Source organism: Penicillium paradoxum (genome assembly GCF_028828445.1).
Source record: "Penicillium paradoxum strain IBT 22861 chromosome Unknown utg000002l_segment0_segment0, whole genome shotgun sequence".
Taxonomy (NCBI): Eukaryota; Fungi; Ascomycota; class Eurotiomycetes; order Eurotiales; family Aspergillaceae; genus Penicillium; species Penicillium paradoxum.
The window spans coordinates 3,044,391-3,057,814 of record NW_026643180.1 but is presented as its reverse complement, the minus strand read 5'-3'; the positions used below and the strand labels follow the sequence as shown (position 1 = coordinate 3,057,814).

The window sequence follows — 13,424 nt, the reverse complement described above, 5'->3', positions numbered from 1 at the left end:
TTGCACCAAACTGGGTAAATACCCCCCCTGAATGCCCTGAATAGAGCGGCGAGCTGCCCATGCTCAAACCGTGGGCACTAGGTGACCGCGACCTTGCATATGCTGTTGTATATTTGAGTTTTCATTTTTTTTCTGTTGTCTCTAGTTCTGGTGAACTGCTAAAGGAGGGAGGAAAAGCGGGTGGGTGAGTTAGGGGGACTATCGGTCCCTTACAAGTATACGCATTTAGGATTCCGAATGTCAGAATATCTAGTTCATCTTCTACTCACTATATCTTAATCTAGCGCAAGGTTCTTTGTAGCAAGCTTTGTCCTCCGGGCCTATAACCACTTCAAACGCCTCGCAAGGTAACTTCCACCACCCACAATACCTGTGACACCTGTGAAAACAATCAAGGTCCCATATCCGCTACCATATCCCCATTTAACATTGCCTTCCCACGGCATGCCTTTGACAAGCGCTTCACTGAGGGGACCGGAAACCAAGTTCCCAACACCCCTTCCGGCCGCAAGAGACGCAAAGACCATACTCGATTCTGCCGACGGCTTCTGGGCAACCACCTCACGCATGATACCGGGCCAGGTGCTGGTATAAGAGCCTGCGGAAAGGCCAAATATAATAGAGAAGATGAAGAGTGGAGCGAGGGACATCGAGAATCCCCAGATCAGGAAGACGGCGAGAGTGGATACGATAGTGTTGACCAGGATACAAACAGTGACGTCGAACTTATCGATGATAGCGCCCATAAGCACGCAGCCGACGACCGATGCGGAGTTGAAGAGAATGACAGTCAAAGCCTGGAGGGAGGTCGAAGCTCCGAGCATACCGGCGTACGTCGGGAGGTAAAGCGACGGTAAGAAGAAACCAAGAGCCTCGATAGTATTGCAGAACTGGAAGAGGGCAAACATAGATGTAAACAAGAACCGAAAGCTCGGGGGAGGTGGACTAGGTCGACTCGCGGGGATCGGCACGCGCGGCTTCACGAAGTACACCAGCGGTCCGGTTAGGACGAATAGCACAACCGCGAAGCCACGGAGTGTGATACGGAACCCGTATTTGCCGAGCAATTGTTCCATAACGATAGGTAGGACAGCGCCACCGAGTCCAGTGCCGGCCCACATGACGCCGAACGCGAGGCCTTTCCGTCGGTCAAACCACTCTTCCATCAGCAGGATGCAAGGGGCATAGGCGATGCTGCCTCCAATAGCGTAGAAGATGCCTTGGGCAACGACCAGGTGGTTGGTGTTTGTGGCTAGGGAACTGAGGCCGAGTGCGGCACACATCATCAACACACCGATACCACAACCGAGGCGCTGATATCTAGGCCATTGCCTGTAGGCGGCAAAGACTAGGGGGATGTCGAGATACATGATTCCCTGGATATGTTAGCTTATATTGATGCAGGGCCATAAACATGTTTTTTTCCTACCATAGCGCAAGTTCCCACAACGGCAATATTCCCGGAATCTTTGAATTGCGGTATATCGCTGTAGTATGCTTGGAACACACCGTATGTGAAGGCAAATCCCCAAACGAGAGCCTCCATGGCAAAACAGGCAGCGAGAAACAGCCATGCGTCCATCCCACCGTCCATCGGCGGTGGTGCACCATCGTGGGTATTCGACAAGTGAGTACCATCAGTTGTCTCCTCCGGTGTGTGGACCCCCTTTTCGGTCTCGCTTGCCGATAAATGTGAGCGTGTCACTTCCTCCATTGTCAAAACCTGTCCGACAAAGATCTCACGAGCACGAGGAAAGATGCCCAATAAATGAAGATGAAGTCAAGTACGGAAGGTCGAAAATTTCATCTACTATGTCAATTCAGATTCAAAAAAAGACAGTGCGGGGGAGTCAATCGCAGGGCGTGCCAAGATGGAACGAATCATATCATCGAGCGGGCTAATCCATCGATGATCTCCAGTAGTGACCAGTGAGCGTGCAGCATTTCTCGTCGGGGGCCTAACGATGGCACTAGCAACTAGACTTCTTTGTGATTCATCGGCGTTGGGTAGGGTTGTTCTTGGCAGGCTCACTTGGGAACCCCAAGCCAAACCCATTAGGGAACTCTCCGGATCTTCCTCGGGGTTCAGACCGTAAGTTGTACGCTGTCCTCCGTACGGAGTATGGAGGACCCTCCGTAGATGTAACCTCACTAGGCGACGTTCTAAAAATAGTCCCGAGGGCAAGTGTTGAAAAGCTTCTCAAGTACGGAGTAGAAACAGTAGCTTGAGATGATCGTGAATGCTGAAGATTCGCCTTGAAGTACGAAGTACGGAGTATGATATGAGACATCAAGCCGACAGTATGGAGTAGCATTTGAAACTCTCCAATTGATTTGTGGGTGAGGGATGAGCGGCCGATGGTCCACTGAACCTCATGCGCCATTCCATTTCTGTCAAAAGGCCCAGGCAGAAGAAAGGAAGAGAGTTAATATTATTTCTCCCCTGTGACCATTGTCAACACGTATGCACTTTGGCTGTCTGCGTCCATATGCCGAGATGACGTGCTCCGGCAATCCCGTTGCTGAATTGAGGTGGCTTCACACCAGGGACTTTGGCGCTGAATCAGCCGATTATTTCACCCAATGCGAAGACAGGAAAGTCACGGCTCGGAGATCTTGGCATTTACAAGATGAGTGAGATACCGACTGCTCGGAGTGCAGCAATCAGCCCCTGAGGCTGTCGAAATTCAGGTCAAAAGTACCGAGCCTGGGCTGCATCCACTTTCCGAACGAGGTGACCCACAATAGAGGGAGGTCCGCTACGGAGTACTCCAAGCGGTCCGCTATTCCAAGAGGTCTGCTACTCCGGGGACCTATATATTTTTGTATTTACTGTGGAATGTAGCCATTGAAGTTATAGTGATTTCAAGATCATTGCACATATTCTCATCATGGCAGCTGTTTTAGACGCCAGCAAGCTACGCATTTTCCAAAATGAACAGCCAGCTGTAGTTCCGAATCCCGACAAGATACAGTTTGGAAAGACTGTCACTGGTATGTTTCCAATCGTGAGGGCAACGGAAAAACGCTGAACATAGCCAAAGACCATATGCTTCAGATAGAATGGACAGAGTCTGAAGGCTGGCACGCGCCCCGCATCGTTCCCTATGGAAATCTGAGTATCGATCCTACCGCTGGAGTCTTCAACTACGCCTTCGAGTGCTTCGAAGGCATGAAGGCATACAAGGACGCACAGGGCCGAGCACGACTCTTCAGACCAGAAGTTAACATCGCACGATTGAATGAATCGGCAGCTCGAGTCTCACTCCCAACCTTCGATGCCAAGGCCTTGCTGAATCTTCTCATTGAATTTGTGGCGATAGAGTCTCGGCACATCCCAGCGTAAGGAACCCAAGACATAGTCAGTGGCGAAATATGAATACTGACCATTGCCATTATCAGGACCCGAGGATATTCGCTCTATCTTCGCCCAGTCTTAATTGGAACAAATCCCGGACTGAGTGTGTCCGCGCCGACTTCGGCGCTGCTATACGTAGTCGCATCACCGGTGGGATCCTACTTCCAAAACGGACTCAAAGCGATCACTCTAGAAGCGGCGAGCAGCTCGCAGTGGGTGCGTGCGTGGCCTGGAGGGAGCGGAAGCCACAAGGTCGGAGCCAACTATGCCCCCTGCATGGTGGCGGAAGCGGGGGTCCGACAACGGGGTTCTGATCAGGTCCTCTGGCTTTTCGGGGAAGACGATTTGTTGACAGAGGCCGGAACTATGAATCTGTTTGTCGTACTCCGGCGACCGGATGGGAGTCATGAACTCGTGACACCACCATTGGACGGCACAATCTTACCCGGTGTCAATCGTGATTGTGTGCTGCAATTGGCTCGGGAAAGATTAGAGGCCCATGGCTGGACGGTCCAGGAGCGGAGCATCTCGATGCGCGAATTGGAGACAGCTAGCGCTGATGGAAATTTGGAGGAAGTGTTTGGCACAGGCACGGCGGCCGTTATCAGCCCGGTTGGATCTATTCGCTGGAAGGGACAGACGATTATGTGCGGGACGTCAGCACAGGGGGCCGTGGCGGCCAAGATGAGGGGCTGGATTGAAGCTCGGCAATATGGCGAAGATGAGCATGAATGGAGTGTCTTGGTGGATGAACGGAGGGTGAAGTCAGAGTAGACCTCTCAGCGACAGAATAATTCCACTTCTGCAGTGTCAGCAATTAGGTGCATAAACGCTAAGCCTAAGCGGGCTGGCCGGTCCGACGGCGGCCCGCTCCGAATACGGGTTGACCCCACTACACAAACATAAATCAAAGCACAACTCGTGGACGTTGTATTTACCTCGGTATTCACTAGGTGACCAAGGAGGAGTAACGATCATAGTTATCTGTTTAAGGCTCATAAGATACTAATGAAGGTCAAATACCTATAACGGTGAGATATGCAAATGCAAGCTTGGGACTTTCGTAGAATAACAGGTTACAATAAAATATCAATTCTTAGATGATTCTATCTGCCACCTATGACTTAACCAGGGTAGTGAGCAGCGTTTCTCAGACTCTGATAATCCAAAGCACTCAGATCCTCATAAATCGGCTTCTGGTCTTTGAGGAATTCCTTCAAAGGCCCAACATTCACATGCCGGTCCGCCTTGTTGAAGTAAACGAGACTCCACCGCTCCGGAACCGTCTCCCCTTCACACTCCCGCGGACGGGTTACACGGTGGAGACCACCCCCAATCTGGCCGTTTGTCCAGCGCTGCAGAGTCTCAGAGACAATGACAACGACTTCCTCGTCTGAGCCGTACGGCATCGGAATGAAAGTGCCAGGGTTACTCCGATCCTCATATTCCAGTCCTGGAGTCACGTCGGGGAACACGAGCGAGATAATTCCGAAGTCCTTGTGGGGCCAGATGCGACTGATTTTGCCATCGTCAAGTGTTTTGCGCTCAATAGGCGGGAAGTGATTGATGCGGATGGTGCTAGCCTCATTTGTGCATCGGGAAGTGAAGACCTCCGGATCGAGGGATAGCGCCTCGGCCATGGCTTGCAGGAGCACTAGTGTAAGATCTCCGCATGAGAAGAAAAATCGGTTCATCGTATCCTGGTACCCGGGTAGGTCTGACTCGGGTGGCCATACGTTGGGGAATTGCTTGTCATCGGGGTGTCCACAGTCAAAGCTCTCCTAGGATGACAGTCAGAACTACAAAACTCTGTGCTTAGATATGGTGCATACCTTGTTGTCGCCAAAGTTAGGCTCCTTTATCTCCCCATTGTTGCTCTCAAGCCACCACGTCTTTTCCTCTCCTGGGACACTCCATCCTCGCTGCTGTCCGTTTTTGGGGTCGTTCTTCAAAGGCGCTTTGACGGCGTACGGGAGCTTGAAGAAGGCTTTGATCTATTAATTGGAAGTGTCAGTTTTCCTGCTTTTTTTAATGATAGAATTGCCGGAATATTACCTGATCAAAAGTCTCCTGGACAAGAGGAACGGGAACTGTGTGATTCACAAGCTTTGCAAAGCCAAACGTGTTGAGACTGTCCAGGAGCTTGGTAGCAAATTCGGCACGCTGCTCAGCATTCCCTTCAGAGAGGGCAGATGCGTCAAGAACAGGAATCGACATAATGGCGATGAAGGAACAACTGAACTAGACTTCTTGGTGAAATTTTTTTCGGGGCCACACAACGACTTATAAGATTACAGCGGATAGTCTACCCCGTCAGCAGTCTTAGGGAAAAGGAGGCCGATAGCGCAATCGCGATACTCTGATTTCTTGCTGCCTGTAATTTTCTCTAGATATCTCATTGTCATGCAACTGACACAAGTCTGAATCCTCAACACTAGGGCTTACGCTCAGCTCATGCCAAGACCAAATTATATGGTCTGGCCATTATTCAAGTCCTTTATTGGTCGGAAGATATGCATGCTGCATCTATCCCGGCAAGGTGGTGGCTCGGACTCCATTGTTATGCTTACTCCTGCCATTCTTCAGACCTAGCGATTTGACAGAAAAGAGGCTCCGCTGAGACTAGTCAGTGTTGCAATGAGCTGAATGGGGGCCGAGAACTACGCTTCGGCAATGGCAATTGGCATAAGATTATCCTAAACCTCGTATACCCCTACGGAGGAAGTAACGCTGCCTCCCCGGCAGCGATATCGGACCATGCTCGTCCAATGCCATGGCAGGACGAGACCATGGAATGAAGTTGCACCTTGGCAATCCTCAGCTGAAGGAGTGCCGGGTTTCAGAATTACGCGATGCAAAGATAATAGATGATAAGGGAGATGATTGAGGTGTCTTCATCGGCGTTTGACATGAGGGGTAAAACCAGTAGAAGTAGGCTTTAAATGGAAACAAGTACGCTGCGAGAAGGACGGACAAAAAGGCCGAGCTCTGTTCATTGCCGCCCACCATGCCTATGTATGTGCAGGACTAGAAATTTGTTGATCAACTTAATTGACCAGACTTAGGCTTCGCAATCCCTCCGATAAATACGATGCTTTCATCCCTCCAGACCTCCCAGATAGGACATGGCCGTCCAAGCGGATCACAAAGAGACCGCGTTGGTTGGCGACGGACCTTCGTGATGGGAATCAGGCACTTGCTTGTCCAATGGTAAGTGAATCCTTGGCATTCGGGGTTTCAAGACACTCACATCTTCCTAAGAATGTAGAACAAAAATGGGAGTATTTTAAAATGCTCCTACGAGTTGGTTTCACTGAGATCGACATCTCATTTCCCAGTGCATCTGACACAGAATTCAATTTCACTCGTAGTGTCGTTGCTTCTGCACCTTCAGATGTGTGGCTTCAAGTCCTATCGCCATGTCGAAAAGAGCTCATTCGGCGCACGGTTGACAGTGTCACCGGCGCAAAGAAGGCCATCATCAGTCTTTACATCGCCACTAGTGACAGCTTCATCCAAACCATGTTCGACTCGACACAAGAGGCTGTCTTGCGCACTGCAGTCGAATGTGTCGAGTATACCAGATCCATCACGAAAGATGATCCAACCCAGCAAGGGACCACCTGGAACCTGATGTTTAGCCCTGAGGCATTCTCAGACACAGATTCTTCTTATGCAATCGCTGTCTGCGAAGCTGTCAAAGAGGCATGGGGTCCATCAGAAGATATCCCCATAATCCTCAATCTCCCCGCCACCGTGGAGCGCTGCACACCCAACACCTACGCAGACCAGGTGGAGATTTTCGCGCGTGCGTTCACGGGCAACGACGTCGTGGTATCTTTGCACCCGCATAATGACCGAGGCTGTGCTGTCGCGGCGACAGAACTTGGTCAGCTGGCTGGAGCTACGCGCGTCGAAGGGTGCCTTTTTGGTAATGGCGAACGCACCGGTAACGTTGATCTCGTCACCCTTGCACTCAATCTATACAGTCAAGGAGTTGACCCGGGACTCGACTTTTCTGATCTGCCTGAAATTCGGAAAACGGTTGAAAAGATCACTCAGATCCCCGTTGCCGTGCGCGCCCCTTATGCCGGCGAATCCGTATTCACGGCTTATAGCGGGTCACATCAGGACGCCATAAACAAAGGGTTCAAAAAGTGGCGAGACGCTACATCACTGGACGGTCGCGGGACCTGGAAAGTTCCTTACCTTCCTATAGACCCGGAGGATATTGGGGCTACTTATGAGGCTGTCATTCGGATCAATTCGCAGAGTGGTAAAGGAGGTGTGGCATGGGTGCTGCAGCGAACCTTGAACCTGGAGTTACCCAAGGAGTTCCAACAAGAGTTTTCGAAAATCATCAAATCCGAGTCAGAGATGAAGGAGCGATGGCTGACAGAGGCTGAAATCACACAATCGTTCCTTCGACACTACTCCATCTTGGAGATGGATTCTCGCATTATTGCGTGTGATGTGTCACCCACGGCAGATGGTACAGGCCGTGTTATCATGCGCGCCATCGTCTTGGTCTGGGGTCACCAGCGGGAAGTCGTGGCGGTGGGTGAAAATGCAGCAGATGCCGTCTCGTTCGCATTTTCGTCTTTGGCAGGGCTGAATTTGGAGTATGAAGTTGTCTCGCGCAGCATTCAGGGTAGCCTAGGGGAACCTCTGGTTATTGCACTGGTCAAGTGCCGGAATGTATGGCGTGCTAGGGCTGCTCAACGTGAAGATGTTGCTATCGCTATGGCGTGTCTCTCCTCTGCTCTGGTAAGTGTATGCTGCAGTGTACCGCTCAAGTTATGTACTGACTGAAAACAGGATCTGCAAGAGGAGCTCCCCTCCAACCGACAATTCTTGAGACTTCTGCCAATCGTTCATGTTACCTGAAGAAACCGTAGCCACCGGAAATCTTGCCTAATGCTCTTGTTTTTGCTTGCCAGTCAGAGACTCAAATCGAACTTGTCTGAAAATGCGTAAAAGTCCGGCACTTCGCCTTGTTGCAAAACCCCTAGGTACTATGTAACTGATTCCCTATCGACTGGAAAACTTTCCGTAACAGGATGTGCCGACTCCACTGTGCGCCTGTGGCCATGACTAGTAGCAAACGTTCATGGCAAGTGGGACTGCTTTGTAGTAAAAGAAATAAACGAATGAAATCAAAAGGAAACGTAGCCAAAACACAATCAAAGTGCCCGACATCGGATTCGTCGGGTATATATACTGGCATATCCCCATTCCAAGAGAGCTGACCTCTACATCTCTACATACTGAGGTAGCATCTTGGAATCACCTACACTCATCACATCGCCATGTCGCCTATCCGAATTCCCTCAAATCGGATAAACAGACTCGCCATCCTCCCCGGAGATGAATCCAGCGCTCAGATGGTAGCCCTCGCCAGGGAGGTGCTAGGTTTCATCGAGACCTCGAGACCAGGGGTTGAATTCGACATTACCGAAACTCCGTCTGGGAAAACCACTCATGCTGACCATCCCCAATCACTGAGGGTTTCCACCTTGGAGACATGCCCGAAGGCAGATGCTGTGGTAGTGTGCGGGACTGGAGAGGAGCATGTCAAAGGAACCTTGAGCTTGCTTGAACAGGGTGAAGCTTTCGCAAACGTCCAACCTTTCTTCTTTCCCAGTCATGGACTTGTCTCAACGGGATCGCTGAAAAACGGCGTCCAAGGACTAGATATCTCCTTGGTCAGTGATGCTACGCACACGAAGACTGGAGGTGAGGTTTCCCGCGAGAGCATCGAACGGCTGGCGCGTTGGGCAGGAGCTTACGCATTGCAATTTTCGCCGCCAAAGCCTGTTCATTACATTGAGTCATTGCCACTTTGGAATTCCATTGTTACTGAGGTCTTCAGCAACCAATTTCCACGTGTCCCACTCCACCATGTACCGATGCACGCGGCAGCAACAGCCCTAGATTCACACCCAACTAGGTTGAACGGCATCGTCTTGACAACTGGTCCTGATGGAGATATGATATCCAAAAAGTCAGGAGAGCTCTTCCAAGGCTTACAGAACCTGCTGGCATCGGCGACTATTGTGGACTTACCAAACGAGACCCACAGAAGGAACCCTGTGATCTTGAGACCGGGTAAAGCTAGTGCGAACGGAGCAGCTTCGGACCCAGTCCCAATCTTACTGGCCATAAGCCTGATGCTTGACTTGGCGTTTGCTCTACCTGCAGAGGCTGTGGCAGTCGCTAGGTCAATTCGACGCACATTGGATCCAATTGAACTCATTGGTTGCAATATCCGGACCCCCAGTGCTGGTGGTACAGCCTCTCCGGAGGAATTCATGAGCAAATTCATGACGCATTTGGACTATTACATGGTGGCCGCGAGTTCACATGTAGCTTCTCGGAAAGGACTGAGTGCCTCACTCTCACCTCTTCCGATGCACCAAAGGCGTCCAATGGGTGTAATCGAGAAGATATTGACCCATGCCGCTGTTGGGCTGAGCCAACCAGAAGTCCAGCCTGGCGAGATCATCTGTGTGAAGGTTGACTGGACGTTGACTTCCGAGATTCTCTGGGCAGGAATGGAGAAGACATATGAGCAAATGGGAAGACCTCGTCTGCATCGCAATGACCGGATGTGGCTGGCGATCGATCATACCGTTGACCCTCGCACGAATCATCGACCCCGACAGCGAGGCTTGATTGAGAAAGCGGAAAGCTTCCAACGGGAAGCAAAGCTCGTCAACTTCCTCCCTGCCAATACAAGTATTCTTCATACCGATTTTACGCGCGACCGAGCACTCCCTGGTCAGATCATTGTGGGTTGCGATTCTCATTCCTGCTCTGCTGGCTGTGTGGGAGGACTAGCTGTTGGCCTTGGAGCTGCAGATGTCGTCATGCCAATGGTAACGGGAGAGACATGGTTTCGTGTGCCGGAGATCTGCCGTATCAATTTCATCGGTCAATTGCCTTTCGGGGTGGGCGGCAAGGACGTGATCCTTCACATACTCGGCCTTTTCAAACGAAACACGATCGCCTTCCAGCGCGCGGTTGAATACGGCGGTCCGAGTTTGAAGGAGTTATCCATGGATGCCAGGTTCGCCATTGCAAACATGACGACTGAATTCGGCGGGATGGGCGCGTGTTTCGAAGCTGATGAGAGCACCGCAGAATGGATCTCGCAAAGGCCTCATCTGGAACATCAAGGGGGCCTCTATTTCCGAGCCGATCCCGGCGCTCAGTATGCTGAAGTGCGCACTGTCAATCTCTCGGAGGTTGCAACGACCATCGCTTTGTATCCTGAGCCGGATAATGTTGTGCCCACGTCAGAGAAAGTTGGCACCAGGTTGGATGGATGCTTCATCGGAGCCTGTACCACCACTGAGGAGGATCTAATTATGGGAGGACTGGTTCTAGAAGCTGGCCTGCGAGCGGGCATGACTCCTGGTGACGGGCAGAGAAGAGTTACACCTGGAAGTCTCAGCATTATCAAGAACCTGGAGCGGCACGGAATCTTGGACATTTACCGGCAGGCAGGATTTGACGTCGGAGCCCCGGGCTGCTCGTACTGCGTTGGAATAAACGATGTCGATGTTGCAGGTGAAGGAGAAGTTTGGCTCTCCTCACAAAATCGCAACTTTCGGAATCGAATGGGCAAAGGTGCCATTGGAAGTATCAGCTGCGCCACGGTGGTTGCTGCCTCGAGCTTCAACATGTCGATAACAGATCCACAGCCACTGCTGGATCAAATTGATAAAGCGAAATTGGCCAAGATTTTGGGAAGTGAGAGAGTCTCGTTGAGTATTGCCCCCGAGATTAGCGAGCCTAATCCAGTACTTGCATCAAATATCGCCTGCGTGGATGCCAGTAGTAGCGCTCCCGTTCAGACTCCTGCTTCGACCCTGGATGTGGCGAAGATCTCTTGTGACGGGGTTATCCAGTCGAAGGTTCAAAGATTTGGTGACAATGTGGATACGTGAGTCGGCCATCATTTCCACTTTCGGAGACTGTTTCTGACACCTCATATATCAGTGACGCAATCATTCCGGCTGAGTTTGTACCTGGTGTTGATAATGCAGAACTTGGAAGTCACTGCTTCGAGTATGATCGTCCTGAATTCCGAAAGCGCGTGACAGATGGGGCAACGATCATGTAAGTGAAACCATTACCAACCCTTGGAGTCGGGATACTGATCAACCACAGCATCGCAGATCGTGGGTTCGGCAGTGGTTCGTCCCGCGAGGATGCAGTCAGAGCGTTGCAAGGAGCGGGCATCGAAGCAGTGATTGCGCCTACATTTGCATTTATCTGTAAGTGGCGACCATCTTAATACCCTCCCAATGTTGTTAGCCAGAGTCTAAGAAGAGAATGCAGATGATCGGAACCAGCTCAACATGGGCCTGTTCAATATCACCCTACCGGATCCCGAATTCTACACCCTTGCAAATGAAGGATCAATTGTCATCATTGATCGACGAGCCCAGACAGTACGGATTGAAGGTACTGATCGAGTATTCCGCTATCAGCAGTCAGAAATCGAAAGAACACTTCTTGAAGCCGGGGGCGTGCTTCCACTGTATAATCGGTTTGGCCGATCGGTCTTCAGAAAAATTGCCAGCGCAAATACAGGCCGCCCAATGGGCGATTCAGCTGGCAAAAATGCACAGACAGTGAAGAGAGCTTTGGACTGGTGATTTTGGTCTTCGAGCAGCCGATTGAGATCGAGATTAGCCGGTATAGCGCGACTTTACACCCTCGTGCTTTGTGTTCTTGCAGAGTTTGATATTCGGGGAGCCGGGATCTCACAAATGGCTTCTTTGCTTAGACTTCTGTCAAGGACTGAGTTGTTTGGCAACATCGTTACTGCAAGGTCACGAAGGAGAGTACATCGCTCATTTAATGCATGGACGACCGAATTAGTGGATATGCTCGCAATTCAATCAGGTTAGAAGATATCATATAACCATTACTGTCAGTCATACAACCACGGCATTTTCTTCCCATCCAACGCTCTTTCAACAAAATATTTGTTCTCAACCCATTGCTAGCGTACCTATGGCGTTGCAGCCTTTCTTCCTCATGTCCTTTGACCTTATGCCTCTAATACAGGGACATCACTTTTATACTCTTATTAAGATAACTGAGGGTTCACGATGTTGTGATTTGTATCGTCCTATTGGTACGTGTATTCTGTTGCCATCTACTTCGCACAAAGGTAGCCACTTCATTTTCCAGCGATGATGACCGTGTTCTTTTAGATCTGCATCAATCTCCAAACTAATCTAGCAATTTACATAGTTCTCTCTGCTACTAAAACCAAATACATACGACCATAGGGTGTGGAAAACAGGGCTTCCCGTCCGCTCAGCCGTACTTAAGCCACACGCCGGTGAGTTAGTAGTTGGGTGGGTGACCACCAGCGAATCCTCACTGTTGTATGTTTTTGTTTTTTTCCCATCTCGAATATGTTATGAAAGGACGTATGTATGTGTAAAAACCTACGGCGTAGTCAGTCAATTTAGCCGGATTAGGTGGCCAATCGTAGCCCTAGTGGGTGGTTAGGGCTGTGATACGGTTTCCGGATAATTTTCACCCTAACCTTGGGATTCGTAACCTATAACCTCTTCTATAATTTTATAATATAATCCCAGCTAATGTAGCATCTAATACATACGACCATAGGGTGTGGAAAACAGGGCTTCCCGTCCGCTCAGCCGTACTCAAGCCACACGCCGGTGAGTTAGTAGTTGGGTGGGTGACCACCAGCGAATCCTCACTGTTGTATGTTTTTCGTGTTTTTTTTTCTTGCTTTCTTTTTGCCTTAGATTTAGCAGGTCTTTTGTTTGGGTGGGTGGTAGAAGACAAGCTGTTGATATGTTTGACACGAGGAATCTTCGTTGTGGAACAACAAGGAGCACATGCTATCCCATCTACACAACTTCAATCGAACCTCCAAAGCAGCTACTAACGAATTAAAAAAAAAGGATCACAGATACTGTGTGTTTACATGGAACAATGAAGCACCTACTTAGGTATTGATGAGAAATAACGTCCTGGAGCAATCCAAGCAATGCGGGCCTCAGGAATATTTCAA

At 50.2% G+C, this 13,424-nt stretch overlaps 5 protein-coding genes across 5 annotated transcripts, besides 2 other annotated features; 3 read left to right on the top strand and 2 right to left on the bottom strand.

Moving 5' to 3' along the window:
• Nucleotides 1-320: 320 nt before the first annotated feature.
• On the bottom strand, nucleotides 321-1,714 carry N7457_001096 (Major facilitator superfamily domain general substrate transporter; the record flags this gene model as incomplete). Its single annotated transcript, XM_057172142.1, has 2 exons — nucleotides 321-1,376; nucleotides 1,430-1,714. The coding sequence occupies 2 exons, from the start codon at nucleotides 1,712-1,714 to the stop codon at nucleotides 321-323; spliced, it is 1,341 nt and encodes a 446-aa protein (XP_057036045.1).
• Nucleotides 1,715-2,891: 1,177 nt separating this feature from the next.
• N7457_001095 (Aminotransferase class IV) lies at nucleotides 2,892-4,132 on the top strand (the record flags this gene model as incomplete). Its single annotated transcript, XM_057172141.1, has 3 exons — nucleotides 2,892-2,994; nucleotides 3,045-3,342; nucleotides 3,403-4,132. 3 exons carry the CDS (start codon nucleotides 2,892-2,894, stop codon nucleotides 4,130-4,132), a joined length of 1,131 nt encoding a protein of 376 aa, XP_057036044.1.
• A 350-nt stretch (nucleotides 4,133-4,482) lies between these two features.
• Nucleotides 4,483-5,575, bottom strand: N7457_001094 (Oxoglutarate/iron-dependent dioxygenase; the record flags this gene model as incomplete). Its single annotated transcript, XM_057172140.1, has 3 exons — nucleotides 4,483-5,139; nucleotides 5,191-5,352; nucleotides 5,414-5,575. The coding sequence occupies 3 exons, from the start codon at nucleotides 5,573-5,575 to the stop codon at nucleotides 4,483-4,485; spliced, it is 981 nt and encodes a 326-aa protein (XP_057036043.1).
• A 790-nt stretch (nucleotides 5,576-6,365) lies between these two features.
• Nucleotides 6,366-8,245, top strand: N7457_001093 (Pyruvate carboxyltransferase; the record flags this gene model as incomplete). The annotated part of the gene is made up of 4 exons (XM_057172139.1): nucleotides 6,366-6,373; nucleotides 6,424-6,568; nucleotides 6,620-8,125; nucleotides 8,177-8,245. 4 exons carry the CDS (start codon nucleotides 6,366-6,368, stop codon nucleotides 8,243-8,245), a joined length of 1,728 nt encoding a protein of 575 aa, XP_057036042.1.
• A 422-nt stretch (nucleotides 8,246-8,667) lies between these two features.
• N7457_001092 (Aconitase/3-isopropylmalate dehydratase large subunit alpha/beta/alpha subdomain 1/3) lies at nucleotides 8,668-12,024 on the top strand (the record flags this gene model as incomplete). The annotated part of the gene is made up of 4 exons (XM_057172138.1): nucleotides 8,668-11,306; nucleotides 11,363-11,482; nucleotides 11,534-11,640; nucleotides 11,705-12,024. 4 exons carry the CDS (start codon nucleotides 8,668-8,670, stop codon nucleotides 12,022-12,024), a joined length of 3,186 nt encoding a protein of 1,061 aa, XP_057036041.1.
• Nucleotides 12,025-12,628: 604 nt separating this feature from the next.
• Nucleotides 12,629-12,765: a sequence feature (Protein overlapping with rRNA (N7457_001091, KAJ5794492.1) was converted to a misc_feature.).
• Nucleotides 12,766-13,012: 247 nt separating this feature from the next.
• Nucleotides 13,013-13,298: a sequence feature (Protein overlapping with rRNA (N7457_001091, KAJ5794492.1) was converted to a misc_feature.).
• Nucleotides 13,299-13,424: the final 126 nt, after the last annotated feature.